The sequence below is a fragment of the Taudactylus pleione genome, unplaced genomic scaffold (assembly GCF_031769625.1).
Source record: "Taudactylus pleione unplaced genomic scaffold, aTauple2 ptg000366l, whole genome shotgun sequence".
NCBI lineage: Eukaryota > Metazoa > Chordata > Amphibia > Anura > Myobatrachidae > Taudactylus > Taudactylus pleione.
This window is the reverse complement of record NW_028284767.1, coordinates 9,737,665-9,756,698: the sequence shown is the minus strand read 5'-3', so window position 1 is coordinate 9,756,698 and position 19,034 is coordinate 9,737,665. Positions and strand designations below refer to the sequence as shown.

The following is a 19,034-nucleotide window of genomic DNA, read 5'->3' as shown; positions in this document are numbered from 1 at the left end:
GCCCGACACCTAAAGAATGGCTCCTTAGATGACAGCGGCACCTACTTTTCCTCCATACGGGAATTCGTACCCGGAAGTTTGCGTCTGGGGGGAGGGGCGCCTTGCGTCTTGCCACCAGTCCCCGGCGACAGACGATATGGCACCGGCCGCATTAGTGAGGACACGTTACACGAGGCCTTCACCCACCGCCACCTCTGATGCGTCTCAACACTGGAGGCGGGGGGTTGCCTCGCACACGATTCCCTAAGAGGAATCACTTATCTGCTATCTCCGTGACCCGACTGCAGTCCCGGATCTCAGCGAAAGCAGCTAGAGGCCTGCCGAGAACTCAGGGCATATAGCATTGCTGGTGTTTTGGCGTCGGCAGAGGCAGAAGGAGTCGCGGTGCAAGTGTCTTTCACGGCGCCTGGTACCACTAAACTCTGAAGTTCGAAAAGACTTAAGGTAAAGCATAACAGATGAAAACCTAGGACTGCCTAGCAGTCCCGCTGTTATAACAGGTGCGTCTTGCCGCGCACCAAACAAAAAAACTGAATGCCTGTGACTTGGGGCGGGGTATATAGAGAGGAGGACCAGTGCATGTTGGGAGCTCTCAAGCTCTGCTGTTTAGTGCATTGGATGCGATCCAATTACATACCCAAGGTGGGTCTTGTGGACCCTATGGAACCCGAAGAAATATAGGCCTGACAAAGGCCAAGGTCCGTTTAGAAACCAGCCTGCCACACATGTTGAAGTAATAAAAGACAAACAATGAATGTGATTTGCGATTGTCCGATCGACGCAAGTACGTAGAGCCCAGACCATGGCTAGAGTGGGCACAGATGGACGTGAGTCAGTAGCATCCGAAATCTGAAGAGAAAGTGCCACAATAGTCTGATAGATCTGGAATGTCAATGTAGTCCAGACGGGTACGTAGGACAGCACTATCAGAGTGGAATATTAGGAAGGGGGAATGTTGAGACTACGCACCCAAGTCCAAAACCTGGAGTGCAGGTACAATGGCCAATAAGACTGTCTTCCACGTGAGCCAACGCAGTTTGATGGATGCCAATGGTTCAAAGGAGGATTTCAGAAGAGCCTGTAACACTAAGGATAGGTCCCACTGAACTGCCAAGGGAACAAAAAGAGGCTGAATGTGCAGGACCCACTGCAGAAAAGTTTGTACAGTTTGCAAACGGGCCACATTTCACTGGAAAAGGACTGAGGGCCGACATCTGCACTTTTAAAGAAGAGAGATGAAGATTCAGATACAAGCCAGCTTGCAAGAAAGACCAGATTTGGGAAAGGCGAAAAAACAAGGGATCCCTACCACAGGCAGATCATCACTAAACATAGACCCGCCAAACACGGTAATAGATCTTCGCAGAGGAAGGCTTCGTGGCAGAGAGAATGTTCCGGATAAACGAATTTGAGAATCCTCTAACCCTCAGGATCAAGATCTTAATAATCACTCAGTTAAAGCCAGATGGGCTAGGGTGATGGCAGGGGCGCTGAGTGAAAAGATCTGGCCTGAGAGGTAGGCGCCATGGACTTGCTATGTACAGACTGTGCAGGTATGCACACCAGACCCTCCGTGGCCAGTCAGGCGCGACCAGAATGATGATGATGCCACGCTCTAACTTCAACTTGCGAAGGATCCACTGCAGCAGAAATATCGGGGAAAAGATGGTTACATGCGGGAAAATCCATGGGACTGCAAGACCATCCACCAGAAATGTTCCTGGGTCTCTGGTGTCAGTATCAAGGAAGCTTGTGGTTGTGTCGTTAGGCCATCAAGTCAATGTCTGGATGACCCCAGCGCCGAACCAGCCCGGGCAGGGGAACGTCCTGCTGGCTGAGGAAGTCTGCCTCCCAAATCTGGACTTCCAGATTGTATACAGCCGAATGGGCTGGTAGGAAACTTTCCACCGGCCGGAGGTTGTGGCTGCCTTCTGACATGGCACCTCAACTGTTGGTACCGTGTTGATTGTTGATATAGGAGAGGGGTTGGGTATGGATTGCCGGCAGTCGGGATGCCGCTGGTCAGAATACCGACAGCGGTATCCCGACAGTCAGAATTCAGACACCCATAGGTAAGTATGCTTGCACTAACCCTAACCCCTACTCTAACCCTCCCCAGTGCCTAACCCTAACCCTCCCCCTAAACCTAACCCTCCCCGTAGTGCCTAACCCCGCACCCTAACTGCCAATACTTACTTTCGGGATGCCGGCGGTCGGGATACTAGTGCCGGTATTTAGACCGGCGGCATCCCGCATGCCGGGATACCGACTACATCCCATAGGAGAGCCTGGTTACATGGTCCGTCTGTGCCTTCACCGTGTGGTGCACAAGGAAGGGCCGTGCTTGGCAAAGCACTCTGTAAACAGCTATAAGTTCCAGGACGTTGAATGGTGGGGGCCAGAAGGTTCCTGATGGAAGCCCTGAGTGTATCTGTCGTGCTGACGTTGACTGGGGGTGTTCCTGGAAAGTTAAGAAATATCCTTTGGACACGTTGCCCATTAGCCAAGCATCAGAGGTCATTGTCAGCCATGTGTCAGTGAAGAGCAGGAGACAGCAGGTCACACTGGAAAGTCCCAGGTGGGGACCCGTCCAGTCATGCCGTAGGCTTGTCAGCTGGTTTGGAAGCCTGGCAGCGACCTGACCAAGCCTACCAGGTGTGGTGACTCTCACTTTTTCCGGTCCACTGGAGGGAAGAGAGGATAAAATGTCAAGATCCATTTAGAAACTAAGAATTTCTTGTTCAGATGCAACCAGATCTCCACTAGGAGATCTTCTAACTGAGCAGAGGGAGGGACATTTGCCGACCCCTTCTTTCATTTGAAGAGAGGTGCCTCTGAGGTAGGGGAGACTTCAGAATGCTTCATAAATAATGTAACTAACTGCCTTTAGGCATAAACATTGACCTGGGTTAAGTGATCATCCTGTGCTGAGGATAAGTGTCGACATCTGGAGCCTGAGACAACTCATCCTGTTGGTCAGAGGAATTGTCTGACAGAGTCGTAGTCTGAATGGAGAGGCATGGAGCTATCCTGCCTGGAGGGTTTGTGCTTAGCCAAATGTTTTAGCATTTGTTGCAGAACGTTAGAAACATGAACTAGACCCTGGAAGAAGTGGGACAGACCCTGAACTCAAGATGGTTCTTAGAGAGAAGGCTGGGTTTCCACCAAGGTGGACAGTGTGTTGGCAAAGGCTAAAAAGGCAGAGAAGGCCAAAATGCAGCTAGCTAAGACGCCATCTCCTGCATAGCGAATGACAAAGAAGATGCCCATGCAGGTTCCTGTGAGAGAACTACCTAAGAATGGTACTCATCCCATGCCTCCGTTGAGCATCTATTAAAAAGACCAGTGTTATCGAGTGCTGAACATAAAGTTTTTTTTATACAGCTGTTGCAAGTAAAATCGTGCAGCAAAGGAGCATTGCTGTCTTGGGAAACCCCTGTGGAGGTTAACTTGGAAGACATAATAATATGTTCCACTGTAGAATAAATCTACACACACACACACACTAAATAAACTAAGTGGTTGTGTAGGGGCAAGAGCACTGAATACGGAGACCACAAATAAAAGAATAAGTGGTCCTGTGATTCACCCCAATTACAGTGCATTGATTACCAATAAACAAATGAGTAAACACACATAAGAAAAATAACAAAACTTGGTGTCAATCCAATTAGCCGCGAGTTTCTGTTGTCACTGCGTTAAAACACATCTCGTACCCCTCGTGGCCCACTATAAGTCCGAATTTGCTCATTTTTGCTTGCAGCACTATGGGGCTGCAAGCAATTTTCAGTGGATTCAGGTTGCCGCAAAGTGCGGCTGTTGCCGAGCTGACTCGCACCTGTGACGCATTTGCGGGTAATTAGATTGACCCCGTAAAATAAATTTAACCAATTTAGCAGGCAGTAATGTGTTATATTTTGTACTACATAACAGACAATGAGCAGGTATTTAAAGGAAAAATAAATACCTAAACAGCAGAATTAGACTAATTTAGCGGGTAGTAGTTATAGTTCAAAATATATAACTGCATAATTATGTGCAGTAATAAACCTTGCATTGAGGCTATGACAAACCTATCTTGCAGAGCCAGGATATAACCAAGTATGCAAGAATCAAACAGGCACACAATTCAAGTGCTCAGAAATATTGAGAACAGGCAATCCCAACTACCAAGACCTACAGGTGAGGAAGGAGATAACCTGCCACCACGAGACTGAGGTATAGGAGAGGCAAGATGTATAGTCCGTTCTCGGTGCGAGCAGGCAATGCTGTAAGGCAAGTTGGCTGTTTAGTGTTTGGGAGTAGAAGGAGAGAGGAGACTTTGGCAGGCAGACTAGGGCAGGATAACTGCCTAAGGGTGGGAGAGGAGAGAACAAGGCAAAGCCCCACCCTCTTCAGCCCGACCCCAGGGACCTGCCACCATAATGCAGTCAGCATAACTGGTGGTTTAGCGGTAGTGGAGAGAATACTGGGCACCACTGTCTAGACGGCGGTGTCAGCTGCTGCAATCCCTTGTTCTCCGTAGTGCGGTTAGCCGCTTATCTGTCCCTTGATCCGGTCGTGACTGCTCCTAGTGCCTGTGCAATGACTCAAATCGCTAGTGTGCCGGTCACTGGTACAGGGTGATGGAGCAGTCAGCCAGAGAGTGTATAATGCTGACAGGCTGACAGCCAAAAAAGTTAAATCAAAAAGTATGAATTAAAATAAAAAAAAGAACGCAGACTGCTTCAGGCAGCCCATAAAAACGCGCGCAGCTCCTGAAAAAAATGGTTTTCCCGGGCTGGGGCGGTTTATAGAGGAGTAGAAGCCTGTGCTGCTGTCCAAAAAGTAGTTAACTCTTTGGTACCCAGGACTTCTGTAGCTTCACTATACCCATGGTTTCCAGTGTCCCCCACTGACTAAAGAAAAAGACCTTTAAAGTCAGTTAAATATTTTTGATCATTTTACTATAGCATGGGTTTTTGATTAAATAATTGCCTTTTTGCCCCACTTATGTGATTTATAAGAAAGATTAGACTAGCATGTTACATGAGCTTCTTAGAAATTAAAACATGTGGTATGAAATGATTGGAAGTCAAGAAAACCTTTTATAAAAGAGGTGCGGTCACAGATATCAAAAGGAGGATAAAAGTAACTGATTTGGAGCAATGTGTGAAATGGCTTGTTTTCTAAATGATTTTCTAGGATATAATTCTTCATCCCAAAAGTGTAAAAAGCAACATACAAACATAACATTGCTTACTTTTAACCAATTGTGAGAACGCTTTGCAATTTCATATGAGGCATTTTGGTCAAGGGTCTTTACCATCAAGCCTTCACAAGAATCTAAAACAATAAAAATAATAAAGATTAAAACATTAAAATCATGTAACTGTAAATACAGGATATTTTTTTTACGTATTGGAGTACCTTTAATAGATTGGTCAAGGAACTCTGAAATTTCATCAGTGTTGGATGTATCCATATAGGTGGCAAACATGAATTCCCCTTCAACCTCTACAAACGATTCTCTTAGTAGCTCCCGTCGTTTAGCAAATGACTCTCTAACGAGAGACTAAAAGAAGAACACAGAAAATTAACCATCGAGCGAGTTAACCCTTTCATGACCACATTTGTTTAACTCCTTCACTGCTGAAACTATTTTAGCTAGTCATATTCCTTCATCACTATCTGTAGTTATTAATTCAGTACGACACACATTATGTATGTTTTTTCTTTTTCAGAAAACTTTACATTTCCTGGCATTGATCCACCTCTCCTAAACTACAAAAAGTCAGATTTTACACAGAAGTTTGCATTATAAAATCAGCAAATTATAATGTTTTTTTTTTTCTTTTTTTCTCATGTTTGAATGAACTGGAAAAAATCTGCAAGAGCTAGCTCAACAAGGAATGAGATTTTAAAGAGAGACTACCATGAAATACAGGGACACCGGGTGCTTATTGGTGCCAGAATTCAGAAGATCAGGGGATTAGAAAGACTTCACTTCCGAACTTCTCAGCACTTTCATGCATATTGTGTAATTGTCTGGTAATCACAATAAAACTACTAATGGTGCACACACATGGTCAGATTTTTCTTCAGATCTGAACGATAACGATTTAACAAATCGTTCAATCGTTCATATCTGAAGGAAAATCTGACATGTCTGAACGATGAACGATGCGAGTTCCCGATGGTTAGATAACGATATCTGATGTGTTTGCAGTCAGTTTTGGACGATTTTAGTCATTTTAATGCAGTCAAAAATCGTTCATAGTTCAAATTGCTCATCTGACAAATCTGACTGTGTGTATCCACCTTAAGTGAGTATATTGTTTTAAAAAACAAAAAGAATCCTTTCTGAATATCTGAGACTGGATAGTAAGAAGATGGATGGCTTCCGATGTTTTATTTTCCAAGATCAGTGGTGAAAAATCGTCTACCCCATTTTAAAGTTAGGGGATTGCATAACATTGCACATGCAAAAACGGATGTATGTGCTGGGTGTACTGCGAGTGGCTTCACAAGAGAGCAACAATATGGCTGGCCTTCAGTTTCTGTGAGCGGAAGTGAACTAGGCAAATATGTGAGATATAGAAGTAAGGAAAGGCAGCGCTGCACAGGTTAATTGAGAAGGGGAGTGGGAAGGGCGGTAACACGGGGAGGGAGTAATGTGGTCTGGTGCTGATTAATACGGTGTACAGATGATATAGAGTGGTAGCATGAATAAAGACTGATACAAAGGGGCAGGGTGAATAGATGTTTATTGCAGTACAGATATTGAGACACAATGCTCTCTCTCTAGCTTCTGCGGGCCCCCTCTACATTCAGAAAGATGTAGTGATCGTGGTGGTGTGAAGGGGGCTGGTGTTCATACCCTGTTAATGATATGGGTAAACGAGTCAATATAAAGATGGCCGGTCAGGCTATGCGGTTGACTCGGTTCGGTAATAGTCCAGTGCTCGAGGCGGCGTCCCGCTTAGGCTTGGACACTTACCGGTAAGTATTGAAGGTATTAAGGTAGTTAGTTGGTGGTGTTTTGTGTCCTCGTCGCTGTACTGGTTGTTGAACCGGGGACACCTATCTCAGTGTCCGCTCGATCCTGGCTCCTGTAGCGGGGTCACGTGAATTCGCGTGGCAGAGGCTTCAAGCTTGTGCTGACGGCAGTGCTGACCGAGAGAGGCTTGTCGCATATTGTTGTTGAATGCAGCTTCACACTATCGGTAGCCCCGATGGTAATGTTTGCAGTGTTTGTGGGTGCCTCCTGGTGTTCTGGTGATAGGCCGGAAGCGTGCTTGTGCAGCGTCCTTGCGGCCCTAACTTCCAGCCCCGGGGTCCTGCGTGTGAGCTGGAGTGATGCTGTACTCACTCCAGCTGGAGGTGAGAGTGCTGTGGTAAGTGGGTAGAGTTCATGTGTGCATACAGGTGGTGTGCCTGTGTTAGACGGGTCCAATGAGTTTCAGCACTGAGTACCTTTGTCAAGGATGTCCATGCGTTCGTGTAAAGCGTTTAAATAATTTCCTGATGTGAGGTGATTGGTGGAGCTTGGTGTATGCGCTCTGTGATCATCTGTGTAGTGGCTGATTGGCCTGTCGAGAAAGCCAGGTTGCTATGGTTATGTGGGTGTGTGTGCGCTAATGACGTCAGCATGGCATCCCTTGTATGATGTGGTTTGTGGGTGTGTAAACTGGGCGGGCAGGGTCCTTATTAAGGATAGGATGCGTGGGTGTACTGATTGCCAGGGTTAGGCGACCTGTGCGGGTATTAATCTTATGGCAGTGATAGCCATGTGAGATACTGGGCCTGATACAGAGCTACATGCAATGCTGAAGTTCAGGTAGTTGAGCACTTGTGTGCGACCTTTGAAAAAATCCCTTAAATATTTGTACAGCACATGCGATACACAGTGTTTATGCACAAAGGCACTGTTGCAATTCGGCCCTACACAGAAAGAGAAACTGCACCTGCAATAGGGCTAATGCAAGTATTGATGCACAATCAATATTTCAGTGCCTACGGACGTTGACATTGGGCGTCTAAGTTCTAGCACATTCAAACACATGGATGTACAACAGTGAAGGACTTTCTAGCGGCATTTGCAGAAAATCGCAGACAGGCCACCGCCAATAGGCGCAGTCGCATCTGAATCAGCTCCACTGGGGGGTAGGCTAGTGTTTTGGGGCAGAGGCGGCCACAATAACATTAATAGCCCTGGCATCACAGACAGCAAATGGAGAGGACCACTAGCCTTGCTTGTAAAACTATGCCTGCACGGTCTGTATGAGTACCAGCACAGGGCAAAATGTGTGAAAACTGTTTGAGTGAAAATCCACTCATACGTAAGGTTGCCAGATACGTCCTTTTAATAAGCAACACATGAATTACACAGGTTCTGTGGATGGCTGACTTCTAGGGTTATGCTCACTATAGGCTATACTATTAGAATAACCATTCACAGAACCTGTGTAATTCATGTGCTGCTTATTAAAGGGTCGGATCTGGCAATCTGCTGACAGGTGGTCACTTTTATTTTCACACTGCTCAGTGATGCTACCAACTTATTCAATGCACACAGAGCTGGCAGCAGCAAACTGAAAAAAGTTTTTTGCTTTGGTTCAACAGATGGAGCAGTGATCAGTGTATGAATTAGGAACAGCAGGTTATTATAAAGCCAATTGTGTGACTACATACCGTATCTGTATGTGTGTATACAGTATATGAGCGATAGCAAGCTCTTGGGTTACATCAAACAACTGTGTTTTTGAGTCCCTCCTCCTCACCCCCATAGGTTCTGACTGAACACTTAGCTATACGTTCAACAGGTGCAGAACCAGGATTTTTGGGTTAAAGAAGTCTGGTAAAGGATTAACAGACCCCAGCTGAGTGAGGAGGGGCTCAATGACACATTACCCATGTGTTAGATTTAACCAGAATTTGCACGTCATTGATATTGATACACAGTCCAATTATTTTCTATTGTAGGAACATTATTTTACTAACACGCACTGACAATAGATAGGACACTGAATAAACAAATATATTAGGGATGAAATAGGAGGTTAAGGGTTAACGCCAACCACAAGTTGGGCGACGGAGTACACATTTCACAAATATTCTATTAACCTCAAACTCTTACAAATGAGAAATATCAGCTGGCCCTGCAAGTTATATGCCCGGCAAATTTTAGAAGGTTTTCACAGAAGTGAAAGACTTCTCCTGTGGAAGCTTACACTGTGCATGCACAGAGGCGCTTGCTATGAATCAGGGCGGCCGCTTCTTTTTTTAGTTGCGGCCTCCTGGCCGCTCGCATAGCTCTGGGTTACCATCCACAGCTTATGCGAGCAGCCAGGTGATGGTCGCTATGGTCAAGACCATCGGGCTTGCAACGCGACCCTTGCGGTAGGGTCTCGTTGCCGCAAGCCCCAGTGGACTTACTGCTCTAAGAGCAGGAAGTCCACTTACTGCCCACAGACGGCAGGCGTTCCTACAGGAAGGTCTGTTTGCCCCGCCCCCCAAACGGGGCGAGCTGTCGATCAACATCGACAGCCGCCCCTTTTTGATGCGAGCGCTTTTTGCGCTCGCGCGCACTGCCTAACAATCGACCCGCTTGCGAGCGGGTCTGAATCAGGCCCAGAGTCAGCTTCCAGAGCCAGACAGAGGTTACGAGAGAGAGATTAAAAGATCTCTCTCCTGGAGCCTCCATAGGCTTTAAGCAGTTTACACCATCTGAAGATGGTGTAAACTACCGGGGCCAAACTTCGAAAAGCTTCGCTTTTTGGAGTTTGGTACATAGGGATCAGATCGTAGTCCCCATTAATAATAATGGGGACTGCGATCTGCAGTGCTAAGTAACACTTTTCCGGAGATTTCTGTGAAATCTCCTACATTGTGTCATTAGTACATAGCAATAATACATAAAATTATGCAGAAACTGCAGCTTCTGCATAATTTTATGTAACAAACAGCTTGATACATTGGCCTATAGGTTACTCCGAGAAATTGATTTTCGACACAAAACTAGCACCTTCCCTAGCTTCAAACACCAGAACTGATTTGACAACAAGATACATTTCTCTAAGAATACTTACCTCTCCATTCAGATAAAGCATGTCAAATGCATACACGCACACCTGGACTTTTATATCAGAAGCTTCCACATCCTAAAATAAATAAGCATGGAGGTCATAAATAGGTTTGGTATAGGCAGAGCAATTTACCCTGAATAACTAAACTTTAGTAGTAGCCCATCATAATACTGCATCTCTAAAATATTTTGCCAATATTACAATAAAAAAAACGAAACAAACAAAAAAAAAAACACACACACACACAAAAAACCTATTTACACTGACACACTCCATTTTGCAGACTGTTGATTGCAGTTTTTCGATGGATGCAGGACTGCATTATCCTGCACAGTTGAAATTTCCCCAGACAAGATACAACATTGCCAGTTCTAAAATACAGGGTAGATGTATTATAGCGGCACTTAACGTGCCGCTATAACGCTTCCCGCTTCGCCTCTTCTTTACCGAGGCGAAGCAGGAAGCACTACCGATGAGATGTATAAACATCTCATTGGCCGGAGAGGGGGAGCGTTAACTCCCCCCTCCGGCGCTACCCGCTAGAGGACAGCAGCGCATCAGCCTAGTGCTGATGCGCTGTGTCTCTGTCCTGGCCGGCTCCAGTGAGCATGCGCGTGATCTCGCAAGTATCGCGAGATCCCCGCATGGAGCCTGGAGCCGGCAGCCGCCGCAGCAGGGACAGCGCTGTCCCTGCTGTGGGGATAGGCTAGCGCCAGACTGTAGCTGTCGATAACGACAGCTACAGCCGGTCGAACGGTCAGACGATCTGACCGTTCGTACATAGCCCAGTCATAGCGCCCCTGTCATTTACCGCCCAGACCCCCGTTCATACATCGGGGAGAAGTGGTATCAGCGCACATAACGTGCGCTGATACCGCTTCTGGGCTTCGTACATCTACCCATTAGTTCATATAGCAATTAAAATCCACTTAGTATTTGAAACAAAAAAATACAAACCTTTCGTTTTCTTGTAGTGAGAACTTGAAAAGGCTGAATCTGCTTTTTCTGTGCGTCCCACGCAACAGCCTCTGAATCAAGGATGCAAGATTTCACTGCATCTTTCTTTACCTACACAAAACCATAAATATATTTATGATCTGTTTGATGCAGATTGTCAACCACAGCACAGGCAGTACTAATATAATTGCCGTGTAAACGCATATTATACATATACATCTAAAGGTATCTACTGTATATGTGGGTGTGTGAGCACCAGTAAAAGTTTTTTTTAACTCAAGATGGTGGACGCTGATTCTCCCTGCTCTGGGCAGTCCTGACATTGCAGCTCCATCTCTGACCAGCTTGACCGCCTTCATCAGCTGCTGTCCCGTGTTCTGTACCTCAAGTGCCTCGGCTGCACATTGAGCCCCCTGTCCCCATCCTGGGCGGTACACTACTCTCGGAATCTGAGCTGCGTACGGCGCCAGGGAGATGCCGGCACCATCTTGCAGGGAGAACCCGGCCTCCCTGCTACCCCCAGCTACTGCTGCTCGAAACATAACTACTGGAGGCTGTCACCACTGCTCCTCTGAGACCTCCAGAGTGGCTGTGCTCCACAACGCTGCTGCGATCGCAGACCTTTGCGGTCTCCAGGGATGGCGGCCCCAGGCTGAGATACCCAATGGCTTGCAATGTGCAGGCACTGGCGCGACCACCGCCTGCTGCCCTATTGGACCCGCTGCCATTGCTGACTGCCGGATCGCAGGTGAGGTAGGGGGTGAACTCCTGGACCCTCTGAGGAATTTCCAGACGGCTCCAGCCCTGCACCATAAACTGGGGAGGTGGCACCATTTTAGTATCTGTGCACATTCCCTACCAGGCCCATTGCTGTCTCCAGGCTGCTTATGCTACATGGCTACTCTCTGCTAACAACTACTTAACCACTCAGCTACTCAGGTGGCACTGCCTTTTATTGATCCAGCCGGTGCGTCTGTCCGTGTAGCTTTTCCGTTCTCTCTGTCAGTGCCATCTGACCACTCTCTAGCTGTTTCCCATCTCTGCAAGGACTCTACTCTATGCTAAACTGATGAACCCCTGAACACTTTGGAGTCATATCCTCAAGTGGTGCTTTTCTAGGCCTTTTAATTCAATACATCACCCAGACCATCACTGTCCCAGACCTTCTGTAACTGCTCCCTTAGATCACTGTTCCCTTCCCCGTGTCAATCGCTACTATCATGAATAGGACAAACGCGAACACCGAAAAGCAAGTGGGTGGAGACATTGCCCAACATTTCTTCAAATGCGACAAACCGGCCACCATCACCAAACCTTCCTCTCCCCGCCTTTTTCAGCTGGAAGGAGACGATCCACCTTCTCCTGCCCTGTCTACCAAGGACAACATTATAGCCTTAAGGTCCCTTATCATGGACCTTAAAGAATCTTTGGAAACTAAACTGGACAAAGCTGTCTCGTTCATCAGATCTGATCTCTCCTCATTATCCACCAGAACCTCTAAATCACAGTCCCATGAAGACACTCTCCAAAAACGAGACTCAGAGGGCCCTTAGGCCCAAACCTCAAGACGGTGACTCCCCCAAGAGATGTAAACATGCTCTTCCTGAGCTTCAAGGATAAGGAACGAGTTCTAGCCCCGGCACGTGGCTAACCATACGTCTGCTACAGTATGACAATGCTAAACTATAAATTTTTTAGGATGTAGCCCGTCACGATCCTTAAACACCGGGAACTTCGGGCCCCGACGAGTGCACTACGCGACAGTGGGATCTTTTATCGCTGGGGTTTCCCCTTCAATTTGCTGGTCGACTTCAACAATAAAACTAGAAGACTCTGGCCCTCCTCCTTCTATGTCTGCGGACACTTAACGATGTTCACCGTTGAAATTGTTCTCCGACTTATGCTTGTTGACTCAGGACATTACGTATCTAGGTTTTTATCCCTTTATAGTAGCTGATGCCCTCCCCTCCATTGGGCTTTCAAACTACTCTCAAAGCTCCGACTCAGTGAACTTCTCATATCCTTTTCAATAGTTATATCATTTTAAATTTTGATATGCAAAGTTGTTTGTATTGTAATACTATGTAAAAATTTAGTTATGTCTCCACTGGACAAGGGTATGCCCTCAACAGTCCAGGCCTCTTTAGGGGTTTCCTGGATCACTTTATTAATAGTTATTTTTGCCTCTCTCATGCTTGACCCCATCCGAGTCCTCTTATTCTACTCCCCCCTCCTCCCCCTGATTATCCACGGAGACCTTACAATTATTTCTACTAGGCCTTCACATTTGTACACCCCTTTTTTTTTTTTCTTTTTAGCAGGACACCACTGGAGGGTCCTGACCCTCTAATTCTCTCACCCTCCACCTCTGTACACGTTCCTACACTCCCCCCATCAGGTGACTTTACCTTTCACTATAGTCTGTTATCCGAAGTATCCCAAAGGTAGCACGGGCTATCCTCCCTACCACCTTTTTGGACTTTCGGTCTCGATTTCTGTGTGGGTTTTCCTCTCCTGGTCACGAGGACTTCCCACCTGGATCCTACCCCATTATTCACTTCTCTCTGATCTACTTCCCTATTCCTCAGAGTCAGGGGATCCATTCCTTCTACTTTAATCAAACTCCTATCCGGCTCCCACCACAATGCCGCTGACTTTCGCATCTGTGAATGCAAAGGGTTTAAATACTCCCCAGAAGCACTCCTCGCTTTATCTCTCCATTCGGAGTCTCGGGGCTGGGATTGTTCTGATACAAGAAACTGACTTTACACCCACTTCCATCCTTCCCTACACTCTAACAATTTTACTACTGTATACTACTCCACTAGCCAATCAAAGCATAACGGGGTAACGATATTAATAAACAGTAAATTTCCCTTTGTCCAACATGCAGTATATACGGATTTAGATGTGCGGTATATTAACTTAACTGAAATATATGCAAATTAAAATGCACAATAGCCAAGGTGTCTGCTCCCAATTCAGATCTCATTCTTCAACTTATATTTCTCAAAATTGAATAAACGTTGAATGGGCTACCTTACTTTGGGTGGAGATTTCAAAGCGGTCCTTAATTGCGAAGTTCATAAATCTCCTTATCTACTAATTCACTATCTCACTCTCTGAACAGGCGCCTTTTCGATACCTGGTGCGCACTTAACCCTACGTACCGAGAGTACAGTTTTTTCTCAATAGCCCATCAATCCTACTCGAGGGACTTCTTTCTCTGTTGTACCCAAGCGTCCAAACACATCTCCAGCTTTTCCAATGTTGCTAATCCACGGTCTGATCATTGTCATTACTGCGTCATTCGACTTTATTGATATTCCAGCATCTCGATCTCCTTGGAGCTTAAACAAATCCATATTGAAAATCCCGCAATTCTAGGAGCAAATAAAACTCGCCCTCAAAGACTTTTTCCACAAATGCTACAGATCCCACTTGTACCTCTCTGGTATGGGAAGCACACAAAGCTGTTATTCGAGGGCACATAATTAGTTATGCCTTTTTTTTTTTTTTTTAGAAATAGAGAGAACGCAGATCCCAATTAACTTCTCTGACTGATGAGATTCATCAATAAATAGTGGAGGTCAGCGCTACACTCAATGAATGTCAAACCAAAAGGGAATCAAATGGTTTATGTAATAATTCTATTTATTTACAGTACACATATAAGGGGTCACAGTGCCCCTGTAAGACAATGTAATGAAAAAGGGGTGAAATGGGTGGAAAAGGGGATACTATTAAAAGTATATATGCCAATATTGATAGTAATTAAGTGCTGGCAAAGTCAAAAATGAGAAATGATAAAAATGAGGGTGGACAAAATAACTAGCACTGTAGTGCTAATAGGTCTCTTGATATGTTGTATCAATAATACACAGCAGTGTGTTGATGGCAGGGAGAATACGCGGGGTATATAAGTTGTGTCTGGCGGGGCGGCGTCCCGTATCCCCCAGGTGCACAGACTTACCCTCGGCGTCCTTTGACGGTCACCTCCGGGTGACCGTGGTCCTCTTCTCCGCTATCCCAGTCTTAAGAGATGAACACAGTACTCATCACCACAATCCGACTACCATTAATTCTCTATTCAATACATTCTATGAACGCCTCTATAATCTGTCCTTAGCCACTCTCACGACTCCTATTGCCGACTCCTCTACTACTGGTTACTTGGCCTCTTGCAAGCTTCCCTGCATAGATTCCGCGACATCACTCGCCTTAGACTATCCCATTTCCGCTGAAGAAATTATCTTGGCCCTCAAAACACAAACATCCTCTAAGGCGCGGGTCCCGACGTATTCCCAATGTCCTACTACAAAATTTTCCAGTCCATTTAACTGAGGTTTTTAAATCACATCCTCGAAGGTGCTCCATTCCATCCAAAAATTTCAATCTGTTTGGAACCCTTGGTATTCCTACCATAATGTACCCCTTCCAGGTCGTGGTTGATACTTTTCAGAACATCTCTCCTACATCCACAGATCTTCTCTCACCCTCTCCCCGACACCCTTTTCCTCTCCTTATCACTTTTATCCCAACCTCTATTTGCTCTGTTCATTTTCTTTGACCCACTAAGGTTACCTCAATTACTGCTGTTTCAGCACTTTTATACAGGTTTCCATTTTTTTGTTATATGTCGTACTATCGGGATGTACATATGTGTTTCTCCAGATTTATTATACGTTGACATTTAATGTTGTGCTATTTCGCTAATTAATGTAATTATATCCTCAAATCTGCTCAAACGATTATAAAAACAATCTGTGCATTAACAGACAGAAAGTCCCTAGTTATTAATCTGCTTCTGCCTGCTCTAATGAAAAAGACGGTCTTTTTAGTGGCAAGTGGTCAAGGCTGACAACAAACCTTGTGACAAACTACTGGTAAATCTTAGGACGAATTGCTTTAAATTCAGTAGGAAAGGCACACTCAGAACCTAAGTCATTCCATCTTACATTGCAAATGTGCGGTCCAATACAATTACATAAAGGACTTTAATCAGTTCAGGTTAATTTTGTATATATACTGAGTAAAGCTGCACTTTGGAAACAGACCAATGTCAAGATTTTGGTACAGCACATACAACTGGACATGCTTTAAATGGTGTGTCAAAAATAAAAGTGTGAACTGTAGCATATCCTAATGGTATACAAAAGATTAACCTAATAGATGGAGCAGTGATAATGAGAGATATGGTAAGAACTTACCCTTGTTATCTCTTTCTTCGAAGTCCATAGGGACCACAGGGTTGACCTCGGGGGTATAGGTTGGGAACCAAATCCAGGCACCACGCAGTTAAAGTTTTCAGCTTCCAGGATGCACTGGGTCCACTCTCCCTATAACCCCACCCCCAAGCCAGAGGCACCTCAGTTTGTAAGTAGCCAAAGGTCGGAGGAGGAAAGAGAGAGAGAAAGACTGGAACGCTCAAGAGCTATACTCACAGAGGAGGAGATGGGAAACCAGTGACCAGTACACTAACACAGCCCATATGAAGCCAGGTGGATCAGGGCGGGTGCACTGTGGACCCTATGGACTTCAAAGAAAGAGATAACAAGGGTAAGTTCTTAACATATCCCATTTTCTTCTTCAGGGCCCATAGGGGGTCCACAGGGTTGACCTTGGGAATGTCCCAAAGCAGTCCTTGTAAGGATGGGGACGCTCCTGTGCTGAGAGGAGAATCCGTCGCCCAAAGGAAGCATCCTGAGAGGCAAAGGAATCCAATGCATAGAACCTTAGAAAGGTCTGGACAGAAGACCACGTGGCCACTTTGCAAGACTGAACAGCCGAGGCGCCACAGTGAGCCGCCCACGAGGGGCCCACAGCCCGAGTAGAGTAAGCATCAACAGAAACCGAAAACAGAAAGGCCTTCCTATGGTTAGGCCCCTGAGATAGTCATACGAAAGCCATCTAGCCATCCTTTCCTGTGAAATCCATACAGCACAAATAAGGAGTCTGATTTCCGGAAGGAACTGGTACGGACCACGTAAATCCTGAGAGGCCGGACCACTGTAAATGAGGCCACACCAGCCGAGAGAACTGGTGACTGAAAAGTTGGTACAATAAGTTCCTGAATAATATGGAACTTAAAAACCACTTTAGGAAGAAACACAGGGCGAGTGCGACTCACAACCCTGTTTTGGTGAAATATTCACAAGAGGGAGCCACATGAGAATGCTCCCAAACCCGACACTCTCCTGGCAGATGCAGACGCCAAAAGAAAGAGTCTAAGTTATAAACCATATAAGGGATATCAAAACTAGTGGTTCAAATGGAGGCCCCAGGAGGGCAAGAAGAACCACTGCCAAATCCCAAGGATCCTCTGGGGGGGATAAAGGGAGGAAGAATCCAGAAAACACCCTGAAGGGTGGTCTGGGAGTGGAGCAACTCCACATCCGAACCATACGGACAGTACAGAGATCCGCATTTTCAGGGAGGCCAGGCGGAAGGCTAGACCCAAGCCAGCTGGAAGGAATGCCAGAACTTCTGAAAATCCTAAGCACCTGAGGATCGTAGCTACAGGTACAATACCATAAGAATTATGTATGCCACATTATGTGGTACATCCCAGCAAAAGCTGGATTACTCGCTCTAAACATCCCGATGATGACAGAGCCAGAGAATCCTTAAGACCACAGTAGGGACGCAGTCAAAAACAAATGATCCGGGTCCAGGGAAAGGCAAGGCCCTGAGACAACAGGTCCGGATACTGAGGCAGCAGGAATGGAGCGTCAATGGAGAGACTCCAATTCGAAGTATCAGTGACGTCTGGGTCATTCTGGAGCCACCAGCAGGACAGTACCTCCGTCTCGATTGAACTTCCGAAGAACTCGAGGAAAGAGGGAGCCCGGAGGAAACAGGTACACAAATTGGAAGGTAGACTTCAATGACAACGCATCACCGAAGGCTGCTTCGGTATCTCTAGTTCTGGACCCTAACAACGACAGTGTGTGATAGTGTCAGGAGGCCATGAGGCCACTTATGGGAGGCCCTTTCTGCTCACTAGGAGAGTTGAGACCTCTCTTGGAGAAGAGATCAGTCCCCGGGATGCACGTCGTGACGGCTGAGGAAGTCCGCTTCCCAATGGAGAACTCCCAGAATAAACACTGCAGAGATGGCCGGGAGGAGACCCTTGGTCTATGTCAGAATGTGTGACATTCCTGTCATTGCTGCCCAACTTTGAGTGTCTCCTAGATGTAAGCCACTGTTCTGACATTGTCGGACTGAATAGTTACAGGTTTACCGTGAAGTATGTGTTAGGCCAGAGTAAGGACGCTAAGACAGCTCAAAGTTCCAATAAGTTGAATTGCAGGGATGAATCAACAAACGTCCAACTGCCCGGAAAGAGGTGTGGACCGGTCACTGCGCCCCAGAGAGTGGCGTCCGTTATAAGGATTACCCAGTCCGGGAAATGGCTTTGAAGTACCTTGGTGATACTGCAAAGAGCAGGAGGCCGACCAGATATAGGAGCAGTCGGATACCCTGAACAGGTGGGCAGTCATAAAAGCCATAAATCTGGTAAACCCCGGTGGGGCTATGGACAGTCCAAAGGGCAGAGCCTGAAATTTGGAAGTGTTGCTGTGGCACAGCAAAACTGAGATAACGCAGATGAGAGGGCTCTATAGGTACCTATACTGGGGACTGTATGGTATCGCGTCCTGAATATCCAGCGATACCATACAGTCCCCAGGTTCCATAGCTCGGACGATGGAGCGTAGGGGTTCCCTCCTGAACCCAGGCACCTTTAGGAATTGGTTCAGGAATTTGAGATAGAGGATAGGCCAATGAGAACCATGCGGCCTCTGCACCAGAACGAAAGTAGAATAACCAGTCCCTCGCTGAGATAGTGGGGCTGGCTTAATTACCCCTGCTTAGCGCTAGGACTGTATAGCTTATGGATTTGTAAGGCCTTGTTTGGGTCTGAAGAAGTGCCTGTGTAGCAAAACATGTGGGGAGGCCGTCTGAGCAAGGAGAGGGCATACCCGTGAGAGATTTCAACTCTTACCCAAG

At 46.3% G+C, this 19,034-nt stretch overlaps 1 protein-coding gene across 2 annotated transcripts in view; it reads right to left on the bottom strand.

The window, feature by feature from the left end:
* Positions 1 to 19,034, bottom strand: part of LIG1 (DNA ligase 1) — a 217,596-nt gene that overhangs the window by 46,199 nt on the left and 152,363 nt on the right. For both annotated transcript variants that reach the window (XM_088444581.1, XM_088444580.1), the window contains exons 20-23: positions 11,025 to 11,135; positions 10,071 to 10,142; positions 5,410 to 5,554; positions 5,243 to 5,325 (exon numbers count right to left, since the gene is read on the bottom strand). In XM_088444581.1, the coding sequence (XP_088300707.1) occupies positions 5,243 to 5,325; positions 5,410 to 5,554; positions 10,071 to 10,142; positions 11,025 to 11,135 (411 nt within the window). The remainder of the gene's footprint in view (positions 1 to 5,242; positions 5,326 to 5,409; positions 5,555 to 10,070; positions 10,143 to 11,024; positions 11,136 to 19,034) is intronic.